Source organism: Eurytemora carolleeae, unplaced genomic scaffold, assembly GCF_000591075.1.
Source record: "Eurytemora carolleeae unplaced genomic scaffold, Eaff_2.0 scaffold380, whole genome shotgun sequence".
Lineage (NCBI taxonomy): Eukaryota > Metazoa > Arthropoda > Copepoda > Calanoida > Temoridae > Eurytemora > Eurytemora carolleeae.
Genome location: NW_019396454.1, coordinates 318,263 through 332,742, shown reverse-complemented (window position 1 = coordinate 332,742; position 14,480 = coordinate 318,263). Strand labels below are relative to the sequence as shown.

The 14,480-nt window shown below is 32.2% G+C and overlaps 1 protein-coding gene across 1 annotated transcript in view; it reads right to left on the bottom strand.

Annotated features, from left to right (window-relative positions):
* Positions 1-14,480, bottom strand: part of LOC111703595 (uncharacterized) — a 35,898-nt gene that overhangs the window by 4,593 nt on the left and 16,825 nt on the right. The window contains exons 11-28 of the mRNA XM_023475581.1: positions 14,032-14,181; positions 12,622-12,707; positions 12,341-12,441; positions 10,325-10,395; positions 9,422-9,486; positions 8,375-8,488; positions 7,440-7,455; positions 6,969-7,133; positions 6,759-6,855; positions 5,030-5,148; positions 4,799-4,854; positions 4,266-4,270; positions 3,223-3,339; positions 2,760-2,909; positions 2,544-2,643; positions 1,720-1,858; positions 1,340-1,415; positions 688-783 (exon numbers count right to left, since the gene is read on the bottom strand). Of these exons, the coding sequence (XP_023331349.1) occupies positions 688-783; positions 1,340-1,415; positions 1,720-1,858; positions 2,544-2,643; positions 2,760-2,909; positions 3,223-3,339; positions 4,266-4,270; positions 4,799-4,854; positions 5,030-5,148; positions 6,759-6,855; positions 6,969-7,133; positions 7,440-7,455; positions 8,375-8,488; positions 9,422-9,486; positions 10,325-10,395; positions 12,341-12,441; positions 12,622-12,707; positions 14,032-14,181 (1,723 nt within the window). The remainder of the gene's footprint in view (positions 1-687; positions 784-1,339; positions 1,416-1,719; positions 1,859-2,543; positions 2,644-2,759; positions 2,910-3,222; positions 3,340-4,265; positions 4,271-4,798; positions 4,855-5,029; positions 5,149-6,758; positions 6,856-6,968; positions 7,134-7,439; positions 7,456-8,374; positions 8,489-9,421; positions 9,487-10,324; positions 10,396-12,340; positions 12,442-12,621; positions 12,708-14,031; positions 14,182-14,480) is intronic.

The following is a 14,480-nucleotide window of genomic DNA, read 5'->3' as shown; positions in this document are numbered from 1 at the left end:
GCTTAGCAAGATTATTCTTGTGATTGTGGACTAAATTTTTTTTATCAAAAAAAGTTTGATGTCATTATGCACAACGTTTTTAAATCTAGGTTTATAGACTGTTTTTTATCATTTATGAAGCTTTGCCTCTTTGACTGTTTTTACAACTTGATGGTCTTTGATATTTAAAACGACATGAATTTGAGTTTTTGGCAAAAACTCTGATTCTCTATTAAATGTTCTTTATAGAGAGAGCAAAAAATTTTATCAAATAGGTATCTCTTTTTTGAAAAAATCAACCTGACACTTTTTGACTTTTAGAAAAGAGTAATTTTTTACAGAGCCGGAGTTGTCAAGGAAAAATTAAAAATACCTCAGAACTTAAAAATAATTGAGCTATGACCCTTAAATGTTCTACCTCACCCCCCCCCCACATAATTTGATATTCTCAAAATAAAATTCACTCCTGAGTGGTTTAATAATTATGAAATCCATTAAAACACCAAACAACCCCGCTTATCATTGAAGTACACTTTGACCCCATCGAAGTATGAGTTCGCGGACTGTACACTTCTTGGTGATTTTGCGTACATAAGCTATCTATGTTTATTTATTTATCTGTAGAATTTTCCGATTATCATCAAAATCTTCCGTTTTTTACAGAAAAGCCTAGTCCTTGTTATATGAAACTAGTCTGTCATTGTTTACCTTCTATAGCCTCCATGGCGCTGATAACATCTGTTTTTGCAACAATTGATCTCGCGTCCAGAGGTTTATCTTCATGCAGGGTGCCCAAACTTTTACCTAAAATAACTCCAGGATTTTATTTCACACTTTTGTGCAATCGTTCAAGAAGGAGCACAACAGTTCTCAACAAAATATTTAGAACTTACTCCAATCTAAGATAGAAAATACGAGAAAATTTTTTATCGGAAAACCTGGAAATCTGAACCAATCTGAAACTACGATTTCTCTTTCCAAAAATATCTTATGAAGATAAAAATGGTTCTGACTGAGTGACTGCTGACCTTTAGCTGATATCCTCTTTGGTTTATCAAAGAACACTTCTAAAATCAACAGTGAAACCCTAAATAAGCAATACAACGAAAGAATTCATCAAATGTCGTATTCTTCACTTAATAATTGAATGTTGTAGGTATTTAGTTTTTTAATTAAGTCATTATATGTACCTCTTTAAAACTGTTCCCGCATGTTCATTGCTATTTATTTATTTTCGCCAATACTGAGATTCACGTAAAATAGTATAAAACCCATTGAAAAATTGTCAAGACGACATCTGATAAATTCTTTCGATGTATGGCTCATTTAGGGTTTAACTGTAAGTCTTAAAAAAACTAACCGTTTCTAAGATCTGAGTTAGAACCTCTCAGAGTTAGAGTTTTCTTCTCTCTTTTTTTGTCCAAATATTCTCCAGCCTACAATAACAATAGTTTTCAAAATAAGAAAGCAATACATATTTTTTCTTGCAAGCTGTAGGAAATAAGAATTACCAAAAAAAAACAATGAAAGATAAAATCTTGTTTTAATCAAAATAAATTCCAGGCCCAAATAAAATTTTCATTCGTTTGTCCTATCTGTATACTCTCTTGTCCTATTTGCATAATTTCTTGTTCTATTTGTATAATCTCTTGTCCTATCTGTATAATGTCTTGTCCTATCTGTATAATCTCTTGTCCTATCTGTATAATGAAGATGATGATTAATTGATTGAATTTTAACCTTATTTGCGTCTTCTTCGCTGTCCTTGAGCCAGGACTCTACTCTTCTCTTGATCTCCTTCGTCTTGGGGTCCTCCATCTTCTCCTCCTGCGTCCTCTTGTCCTCCACCTCCTTTCCACTAGAGGGCTGAGGAGCAGACCTTAACAAAACTGGTTTAACGGGACTGTGCCAAAAAATGTTAAAAGAAAGATTCTTAATTTGGCTTTTTTCATTAATATTTCTGGTTGAAAGGGACAGAGCGACAAAATCAATACAATGAAGACGTCTTTTTATCTAAGTTTTGATTGTTAACAAGCTTTTTTCGAATTACAAGTGTATACAAGCTTTTTAAATGGACAGCTTCTCCATGACTTCTATATATGTATCTATGAAGTTTAACAGGTTGATATGAATGGAAATTTAAATCAAAAGTCGTCTTAATTTTATTGATAAAATCGCCTACCATTGTACTTTATTTAAAAAAAACTGGTGGTCAAACTTTAAAAGTACTTTTTACGCACATTATTATTTGATCCTTGCAGTGTTTCATGAAATTTAGTTAAACCCCTTTTAAATCTTTTATTCAGCAGAAAATTGTTCTTAAAAAAGGACTGTATGCTGAACTTTACAAAACATCGTCCATAGTATTTAAAAATTAGTTTTATTCAGAAAAATTGAACTTCTTGTTTTCCATTATCTCCAAAAGATATTTTCAAATTACACATACTTGAACATTAGTCTAAATCAATCAACAGAAAAATGAGAATTTAAAAAAACCTATTTTCATACTAAATTATATCTTAATTAATTCTGCAAAAATTATTTCGAAAACCACGAAACTTTACCTATCTCTGTCCAGCTCTGCGGCTAGGAGCTCAGGTCTCTTCCTGCCTCGTGATCTCCTCATAAGACCACGGTCAAGAGAACCATATCCGGACTGTTCAGCTAAAAAAGAAAAAAAATTACGAAATCTTATTTTAAAACAATTAAGAAACAATAAATATTTGTTTAATATTTACATAACAGATCAGATGTTTAATCATAGAATATCAAAAATTTACCGACATTCCCGACGCTTAAATTTCTTTCCCGGTTTCCATCATGGCCGCCAGCCACGAGGTAATGGATAAGTTTGTCGTCTTCCTCGCTCTGAACTCGAGATCGTCTTCGTCTCATCCCCGGGGAATTCAACAACTCCCCTTCTCCTGCACCTTTAATTCATATTTCTAATATTAATTATATTCAAGCGGTAAAATTAAAATCTACAGTGAGAACCAGAAAACTGTGGAATAGGAAGACGTCATTAAAGTGTAACTTATTAGTAGGTAATTGCATCACCTATTAAGTCAATTGGATCTGTTTTTACTGCACAATTGCTGTGTATCATATGTTCATTTCGACAATTTAAGCCTCAAAGTCGCCTTTCTATTCTAGAGTCGAAGTTGAACCACTTCTCGCTAGTTACTAAACGGTGTAACTAATCTGTCCAAACGGTGAACGGTCCGTTTAAGAAGAATACTGCACCTTGACCACTAAATGAGCCTCCTCTTCCTCTACGGCCAGTTTTGGGAGTTCCGTAAGGTGTAGTTGTGTCCTCTTCATTATCTTTTCCAGCAGACGTCCCTGACCCAGTACTCACCTACCATAGTAGAAAAGAAATGGACGATATGATTTTGAAATTTAATTTTTTTTAATTTGTCCTTCTACAATGAAAACAACAAACTGAGCTGCAGAATGAATTTCATCTCACTGAGATCTAGACAGCCCTGAAACTTAGTCATCAAGCTTTTATACAGCCTCGACTTTAAAGTGTCGCACTGCCATTGCCTTTGGTTTACTTCATCCAACTCACTTATACTTTATTGTAGCTCTAGACCTATACATTAAAAAATAACAACGCACTTATTCCGAGTTTCGGTTTAAAAGGAGTAATTGGCGAAATTCTACACATCTTGGTCTGCAATGGTCCTAGTTTTCCTGTTCTTAAGACGCCATGGATTTTGTAATCAGTAGATTGCAATCCTTGCATCTGATATATTTCTAAAAATGTGCCACTTTTTACATATTATAGTTCATCTCCAAATCCGTATAGGGACATTTCAACTTCAGAAAAAAAAAAAACAATAAAACGACTAAAATTCAGCCATTTTCTGTTTTTACTGTATTTAGACAAAAATATTTTCTTAGTTTATAATAAAGATTTAAATAACTCATAAGCGATGATTTTAGAAATAAGGTAATTTTGTATTTATTATGCATCCCTTTTTTAAAAGAATATTTTTCATCAAATTTGAACAGAAATCTTTGTACTATGTAAACAGAAAGTACATTTGCATCTTGAGAAAATATCTTTGATGACGTAGATCTACTGTATTGTCCATTAATGTTCATACAGCATACACTGATTCAAAATATCTTTTGAATACTCTTTTCAGCTGCTTTCTTCTTTTTTCAAAAGGTAATATTATAATATATTAAGTATAATAAAGTATTGTTAATACTATAATAAAACCTGTTATATAAGTGAACTCTTAAAGCATCAAAGCAACTTCACTTTAAAGAAGTTAGGGAAGGAAATATTTTAAAAAAGATCAAAATAAAGTTAAAAATAAAAATAAATAGATGTTGACTAGAAAATGTCCGATTTAAAAGAATACCTTTTAAACTTTAGTCTGATCAATGATGACGGATAAATATGTGTTTTTATAGCTGAATATTGATGATTTACAATTGGGGTTTCTATATAAAACTTATCTCACGGATTTGCAGCAGAAATATTCGAAATGATACGTTTAAAGATAGATAATCTGTGATATCTTCTTCATTGTTAATCAGGCAATAAGTACCATTGTTAATCAGACAATAAGTACCATTGTTAATCAGACAATAAGTACCATTGTTAATCAGACAATGAGTACCATTGTTAATAAGACAATAAGTACCATTGTTAATCAGACAATGAGTACCATTGTTAATCAGACAATAAGTACCATTGTTAATCAGGCAATGAGTACCATTGTTAATAAGACAATAAGTACCATTGTTAATCAGACAATGAGTACCATTGTTAATCAGACAATAAGTACCATTGTTAATCAGTAGCTGGGAATCCAGAGACTTTTTGAACTTTCTCATCACCAGAGGAGAATATTGTTGCTAAAAAATAGATTAAAAAATAAATATAAATGAAAATGAAAAAACTGAACAGAATTGATGTAAGTAAAATCATTCAAAATCCAGATTGCATCAGTTTAACTTATTCCGTAAATTCAAACGTTTTCAGCTCCTGTTTTTAGAACGATTTACTTTTAATCCATTAATTGCTAATTACCTTAAATCCTCCATCTGGGAGACGACGATGAATGAATCCCTCTTTTATATCATGGATCAAGTTATTCATCACGATCCCGTCCTCACCATCCTCATCCTTCCCCTCCTCCTTCCCTCCTCCTATAATATTATTCTTAGGAAATTCCGGCTTTGCATTGGTGTAAGGGGATTTTTTTCTTCCAAACCTCAAAACTATTAAACCGCTCGCATCGATGGGAATTCCAAAACTTTTGGAATTGAATCAATATATGGTAAAATGAAAAATTCGCAAAATATCATCCTTCTTCCCTTCATTATCCTTCCTAATCATTCCTTATCCTTTCTCATTTTTCCTCATCCTTCCTCATTCTTCCTCATCCTTCATTATCCTTCATTATCATTCCTTATCTTTCCTTATCATTCCGTATCCTTCCTCATCATTCCTCATACTTCCATATTCTTCCTCATTCTTCTTTATCCTTCATTATCCTTTTACATCATTCCGTATCCTTCCTCATCATTACTGAAACTTCTTCATCATTCCTCATAATTCCATATTCTTCATCATACTGCCTTATCAATTCGTTATCATTCATTATCCTCTTAAAACCTTCAAAAATCCTAAACTTTCAACAACAAAAAAGTTTTTTCCTGCCCGATGTCTTTAATCATTACCAAGTTCCTGTCTTCCTGCCTTGTATGCTCTTGCCTGCCTGCCTACCTGCCATGTTTTGCATGACCCGCAAGTATTGCATGATCTGTACGAATAACTGATTTAGCAAAACAAATACGCGCACCTGCGTAGTATGATCCCTTCACCTCATAATTGTTTTTCAGGATGCGGGATTATACGCACACAATAGAAAAAGTGAAACACAGAAAGACATAAATCCGCTAAAAACATGAGAAAAATCTGTCAATCAGGCAAATTTTGAACGACTGAAACAAACCCACGCACCATGTACGAACACTCCCCCTATAATGCATTTTTTGACAAGTGATTAGACGAAGAGACCGAAATACGCTGTACGACCAAACAGAGAGAGGTCTGAATGCGGAAGTGTTTGTCGGGTTAAGTGAGTTTATGTAAGAGAATACTAAGCGTCGCTTAACCTTACTTGTAAAACTACCCATTGTGTGCTTGTAATGGATGCATGAGGTGGATTGGATGGATTGGATGGATTTGGTCGAGTTGATCGAAATGGATAGATTTGGGATTGAGTTGGTGGTTTTTTTAGGTTAACTTAATATTAAATGGATTGGATGGAATTGTAAGCACTAAATGTCATCTAAATCCATAGTTTCAATAAGCATATAACTTTAAATAGCCAACAGCAACTTTTACGAGCGAAAACAATCACATCTATTGATTCCTGTGCGCTAATTTTGTTACTTCATTTTGAAGAAAGAAGTGAATATATTAGCACTGAAAATTGGTCAGATTAATGTAGTGTATTGGAAATAAAAGTCAAGTGCATAGAAAATCAATGTACTTGATATTTTAAGATACAATGATAACCAGAAAACAATGACATAGGAAGAAGACATTATAATTATAGCTCAAGTGTATTGCAAAGCAAATAGTTTTACTTGACACGTTTTAAATCACTAATTTTGTAAAATGGGTCTGTTTACACTGCACAATTACTGTGTCTTATGCTCATTAAACGTTTTGAATTGATAACTTGATTCTAAAATTTGTCGACTTCCTATTTCAGAGTTTTCTGGTTATCATTGTACAATTGTTGCACCTGAATAAGATCCGGATCTGCGCTTCGCCTGTTCCATTTCTCTGACCAGTCGTCTTTGTTCCGCTGTTCTCTCCAGCTCTTTGCGCTTTTCATTCTCCTAACACGTGTAAAAATCAAAATGGAGTACAGCTTCAATTATATGTTTTGCAATGTGCACAAACTGACTTTGTTTACATTTTTCCCACAACCTGCACTACACTGTAATAATACCTGTACTGCAGTTTTAAAACTGGTATTGAACTGATGAAAGGCTCTGAAGCACTCCTCAATCCTGAAGGTTGCGGCATCCTCGCAGAAGAACTCTGCAAGGTTGGTCTGCATCTTGGTCAGGTCAGACATTGCGTCCTGCAGGCATTCAACCTCCTTCTCAGAGTACTAGACAACAGTACAGTTAAGAGAGGAGAGAAAGAATTAGTGCATCTTTTACTGTATGTTGTATTAGAACTGCTCTGGAGCTGGGTTAAGGTAAATTAACAATAATTGGTAAGCAACCCCTTACCCTGCCCAAGAAAGTTCCGCACTTTCTCTACAATCTTTGTTATTGTTTTGATTAAACTAATTTCTAGCAGTCAGCTTATACGTTTTAGTCAACTGTTACAAATGGCCGGTACAAACTCTTTGCCACTACTTTTAGAAAACCATTCATTTTCAAAAAAAATTATTTGTTCACTACAGTCAAGCCTGACATGGGATCCATCTTTCACATAAAACATCAATGAAATATTCTGGTCATAGGAAACTGTAATGTGAATTATCAAAATCATCAAAATCTAATGCTTTCAACCTCCACGGATACTAAACGAACACTGATGCATCTATTCTTGTTTACAAATTCCGCCCAGGGAGAACTGGTTTCAATATGTACGCAGAGTATACGCAACTGCAATTAACTTTCCTTGCATTATAACCTTGACTACAGTACGTTTCTGGGGGAAAGTTNACAGATACAGATACAGATACAGATACAGATACAGATACAGATACAGATACAGATACAGATACAGATACAGATACAGATACAGATACAGATACAGATACAGATACAGATACAGATACAGATACAGATACAGATACAGATACAGATACAGATACAGATACAGATACAGATACAGATACAGATACAGATACAGATACAGATACAGATACAGATACAGATACAGATACAGATACAGATACAGATACAGATACAGATACAGATACAGATACAGATATAGATACAGATATAGATACAGATATAGATATAGATATAAATACAGATACAGATACAGATACAGATACAAATACAGATACAGATACAGATACAGATACAGATACAAATACAGAAACAGATACAGGTACAGATACAGATACAAATACAGATACAGATACAGATACAGATACAGATACAGATACAGATACAGATACACATACAGATACAGATACAGATACAGATACAGATACAGATACAGATTCAAATACAGATACAGATGCAAAAACCGATACAGATACAGATACAGATACTGATATAGAAACAGATACAGATACAGATACACATAAAGACACAGATACATTTTTCAAGTTTAAGTCGTATGATCCCCCAACGGTTTGTGGAAAGGGGGGGGTCTCCTTACACTTACTTGCTTGCTTCCTCTAGTATTGTAAGATCATCAATAATTGTAAGAAGATCAGGTTGTGTTACTTCTATCTGTCCAGCTACATAGTGAAGTAGATGAAGCCCAGGCTTGTTAGATCTATAAATTATTTAATAAAAATATACATTTTTGAAAATTAAAATTAAAATTAATGAAAAAGTTAAAAATTTGTATCTTCCATTTACATTTTGTGCCAGGGAATGATTTTTTTTTATGTTGAGAAAAATGTAGAAAAAATTCACCTTATATCTGTTAGTTTATGTAGAGAAGATATCTTCATCCCAGCAGCATTTCCAGCATACCCACCCTGAACAGTGTTCATGTACAGTTCATGTACAATTCATGTACAGTTCATGTACAATTCATGCATAGTTCATATACGATTCATGTACAATTCATAAACAGTTATTGTACAATTCATCAATTCAAGTACAATTCATGGACAATTCAAGCATGATTCATATACAATTAATGTACAATTCATGTTCAATTCACGTACAATTCATGTTCAATTCATGTACAATTCATGCAAATTCAATTATGTACAATTAATGTACAATTAATGTACAATTCATGTTCAATTCATGTACTCTTTATGTACAGTTCAATCATGTACAATAAATGTACAATTAATGTACAATTCATTTACTATTCATGTACAATTCATGCAGAGTTAATATACAAGGTTGACGCGGTCAGACTTTATGCTTCTTATATGTTGAATTCACTTTTACTAAAGGGGCAGAGGTGCGTGAAGGTACATCTCCAATCTCTTTAAAAAGCAAAAACAAAATCCTAATACTTAACCTCACTTATATTTACTAATTTAGTTGCCTTTTTCACAGTCGAAACAGTAATTCCGCCAAAAAGGAACTTATTCCTATAAATGTGAAGTTTCTAAATATTTAGGTAAATTTCTTAGAAAACCATTAAAAGAAGGACCTTGCTACGCACTTTCAAGGGTTAATACGAGAATTTACATGAATGATTAATTTTTATGTTGAGAAGGAGAAAAATGTAGAAAAAATTAACCTTATATCTGTTAGTTTATGTAGAGAAGATATCTTCATCCCAGCAGCATTTCCAGCATACCCACCCTGAACAGTGTTCATGTACAATTCATGTACAATTCATGTACTATTCATGTCCAATTCATGCACAATTCATGTACAATTCAGGTACAATTCATGCACGGTTCATGTAAAAATCATGTACAGTTCATGTACAACTCATGTACAATTCATGTACAATTCATGTACAATTCATGTACAATTCATGCACAGTTCATATAAAATTCATGTACAGTTCATGTACAATTCATGCATAGTTCATATACGATTCATGTACAATTCATAAACAGTTATTGTACAATTCATGTACAATTCATGTACAATTCATGTACAATTCATGGACAATTCAAGCATGATTCATGTACAATTAATGTACAATTAATTTACAATTCATGTACAATTCAATCATGTACAATTAATGTACAAATCATGTTCCATTCATGTACAATTCATGCAAAATTCAATCATGTACAATTAATGTACAATTAATGTACAACTCGTGTTTAATTCATGTACAATTCGTGTACAATTCAATCATGTACAATTAATATAGAATTAATGTACAGTTCATTTACAATTCATGTACAATTCATGCACAGTTCACATACAAGGTTGACGCGGTCAGACTTTTGGCTTCATATATGTTGAATTCACTTTTACTAAAGGGGCAGAGGTACGTGAAGGTACAACTCCAATCTCTTTAAAAAGCAAAACAGAATCCTTATACTTAACCTCACTTATATTTACTAATTTAGTTGCTTTTTTTCACAATCGAAACAGTTGTGAATTTGATTTTCAACAGAACAAATTGAGAATTTCTTGAAGTTACACATCGTGTACTTGAAGTTACACATCATGTTCTTACCGAATTTAGAAAGTTTCCCGCTTTAAGAACCATGTACAGTAAGGACTGCAGCTTCTGACTGGTCAGCAATTCTAGAAATAAAAATGAATGCTAAATTATAAAATATTTCTTTATTAATATTTCTTTTTTGTGTTCATTTAATTAAATTAACTTTGGTTAGATATATATTATTTAAATGTTTTTATAAAGTAGTTCCTGGATTATTCTTAAAATTTTTCGTTTTGTAAACTGTTTATCTATTTCATGTTAGATTTACTGTGTCCCAATAAACATGAGAATTAAATGACGACTTTTATATCCTCTTTGTTCAAAGCAGGATTATTTCGGAAATAGGATTTTGTAGTATCACAGTTTAAACATTTAACATCAAAAACTACTAGTCTCGGGATTCATAAAATGTGGTCTACCATTTTTTCAACTTCAAAATTGACGGAGATTAAAAAAAATTAAAAAAATTGTTCAACGTTTAATATACCGATCAATTTTAAAGATACAAAGAAGGTATTTCACAATCTGAAAAAATTTGAAGACGTTCAATCTTTTTTGATACATTTCATATCATTTATCAATTATCATCATTCAAGTCGTCTCTCCATTCCTATGTTTATTGGGACACCCTGTACAATATACACATATATATTATTTTTTTTCTTCATTTTTTTGATTCATAATTTGCCTCCTGAAAGTTGTGCTTTCATAATTAATGTTGTTTTTGAATTTTTTTCTTAACTTGTTTTACTAAAAAATATGTATAATTAACTTGTTTTTAGTAAAATTCATCTAATGTGTCTCCGTATATTCAGCTCGGTTAAATAAGTCGTCCTATATGATCAAGCTTTTAAGTCGTTCACAAAGTTAAGCAATAAAACGATAAAATCGTTCAAAACGTTTGTTGACGTTTTTCCTCCTTATTTTGAATTATTAATCAATAGGAAAAATCCATACAATGGTTGAATAAAAATATATTAAGTCGACGCCATGAGAAAACAAATACAATGCGTGGGTGCCACTTTATGACGTTACTGTAATTAAAAGAAAGAAACCTACAAGGAACCAAGGTTGTAATGCAAGGAAAGTTAATTGCAGATGCGTATACTCTGCGTACATATTGAAACCAGTTCTCTCTGGGCGTAATTTGTAAACAAGAATAGATGCATCAGTGTTCGTTTAGTATCCGAAAAGGTTAAAAGAATTAAATTTTGATAATTTTGATAATTCACATAATAGTTTCCTATGGCCAGAATATATCATTGATTTTTTATTTGAAAGATGGATCCCATGTCAGGCTTCGATATCCGTCTTGTGTTTACATTTACACAGATTTGACGCATCAGATTAAGAGGGTTTCTATTGAATTTTTCTTGCTGTTCATCAACGGTTCGTAGTTAAAACTCATAAACACGATGTAGCGCCCTTGCGTTTAAAAATAAACATTTAGCCTTGAATTGTGTAAAAATATATATACAATACATGATGATTGATTTGATATTAAAAAATCCTCAATGGGTTGGATTTTCTTTAAGCTTTGTGATTCTATATTAAGGTCTTTAATAAAAGAGGACAACAGCTATAATGATTATATTAATAATAAATACAATGGTTTACATTATTGTATTGAAAACGCCTGGTACAGTTCATTTATATAATTCGTTTTTACTAGAAGAAATACATACTTTGTATTTACAGTTGATATTTCCTCATGGCGATTTTTTTATGATAAGGAGGAGGGGGGGGGGGATATTTTCCCCCACCTCACTGCACTCACTACGACAATTTTTTCATGGAAGTATTGTGATTTAATATTACTGGAACTTTTTAAAGCAAACTTTATGTATCACTATTTAGACTCAGGTTCTTTTGGATGTTAACATGTTGTAGCTGTAAAGCTCATGTCAAAAAAACTATTTAAATTAAATAAAAGACGAAAAGCTAAACAGTCGAACTCTAATTTAATATCCCTATATCTTTGCATCCTGATGACATAAACCTAATATCGAATTTTTTCTTCATTCTTACCTTGTCCTGCCGCCAACATTGATTCAATAGAAGGTTCCAGAAAACTCATATTTGCCTCAAACTCTGATTTCAGCAGCATACTTTCTATTCGCAAACGATAACTGGATAAAAAAAGAATATTTATTAAAGGGTTATGTACGTAAACTAACTTTAACCAACTTTAACTTTAACTTAAAAAAATTGCAAAACGTTACATTTGTTTTTTTTAAATTTTCTCATTTTAAAGAACTTTTCTAGAAATTACTGCTTATCAGTCTAAAACTACTGTCAATAAAACTTACTTTTTAATTGGGATTAGTTGAAGAATAAATCTTTCTGCATTCCCAAGCTTTTTCACATCTCCATCGTAGGCTTTCAACATCTCGATCTAATGATAAACAAATCTTTTTAAGAATTCAGTTTTAATGAATCGCTAATAGCTGTCAGAAATCCCAATCTCAATTTAAAAAATTAACAAAAAGGGGACTAAGCTAAACTATGCAGATGGAGTATATCAGATGACTCTGGGTTGTATTCGACCTTAAACCCTGGTTCCCTGTTCTAGATTAATTATGGAGAAGTTTGATAAAAATCTACAACCGTTCCTGGAACCCAACTCTTGTTCCCAGATTCATTATTGTATCTGCGTAGACGAATCAACCTTCATTATTTTAGCTGCGTATATGATTCAACCTTTATTATCATAGCTGCGTATATGCTTCAATTTTCATTGTCATATTTGCGTATTTGTTTGAACCTTCATTATCATAGCTGCGTATACACTTAAACCTTCATTATTACAGCAGCATATACGCGTCAACCTTTATTATCATAGCTGCGTATTTGCTTCCACCTTTATTGATATAGCTGCGTATACCCTTCAACCTTTAATATTATAGCTGCGTATAGGCTTTAACCTTCATATTATAGCTGCAAATATTCTTCAACCTTCATTATTATACCTGCATATTTATACTCATAAAACTTCAATATCAGAGCTACGTTTACTCATAAAACTTTATTATCATAGCTGCGTATACTCATAAAACTTCATTATCATAGCTGCGTATACTCATTAAACTTCAATATCATAGCTACGTATACTCATAAAACTTCATTATCATAGCTGCGTATACTCATAAAACTTCATTATCATAGCTGCATTTACTCATAAAACTTTATTATCATAGCTGCGTACACTCATAAAACTTCATTATCATAGCTGCGTGTACTCATAAAACTTTATTATCATAGCTGCGTTTACTCATAAAACTTTATTATCATAGCTGCGTATACTCATAAAACTTCATTATCATAGCTGTGTTTACTCATAAAACTTTATTATCATAGCTGCGTATACTCATAAAACTTCATAATCATAGCTGCGTATACTCATAAAACTTCATAATCATGCTGCATAAACTCATAAAACTTAATTATCATAGATGCGTATACTTATAAAACTTCATTATCATAGCTGCATATACTCATAAAACTTCATTATCATAGCTGCGTATACTCATAAAACTTCATTATCATAGCTGCGTATACTCATAAAACTTCATTATCATAGCTGCGTATAAGATTCAATCTTCAATATTATAGCTAGCTGCCCATCATGGCCCTATAAATTAAATATCTGTTCAAGAAATGGACATAAGCAAATAGGTTGACAACCTATTTGGACATAAGTAGCTTCAAATAGTTTGTACCTCGTCTTGTTCCGGTAGTATTTTCATGAGTCCTTTCAGTTTTTCAGGACCAAAATCATTATGCTCGCCGCTTAGTATCATCTCAATGATATCTTCATTCGAACTGAAAATATGAAATACTAAAATACAAGTGATTACTGGAAAACAGAACTTTGATTTCAAATGTTGAAAAATAAATTTTTAAACTAAATAATTCTAGATTTGAAAACGTAGTGCAAAGTATTTCATTGAGAGTGAGAAAAATAATCTAATTTAAATTTATCTCAATAAAAAAGTCTGAAATGAAAAGAATAAAATTGAATGTATAAAGGGTACACCCTGTATTTAGAGAAAATGGGTTCCACCCTGTAATAAAGATAATTGGTCTAGATTACACTAAACCTTTATGTTGTTATCTATAGTCAACATTATTTTAGACTTGGGGGGGGAGGGATGGGGCAAGAAGATAG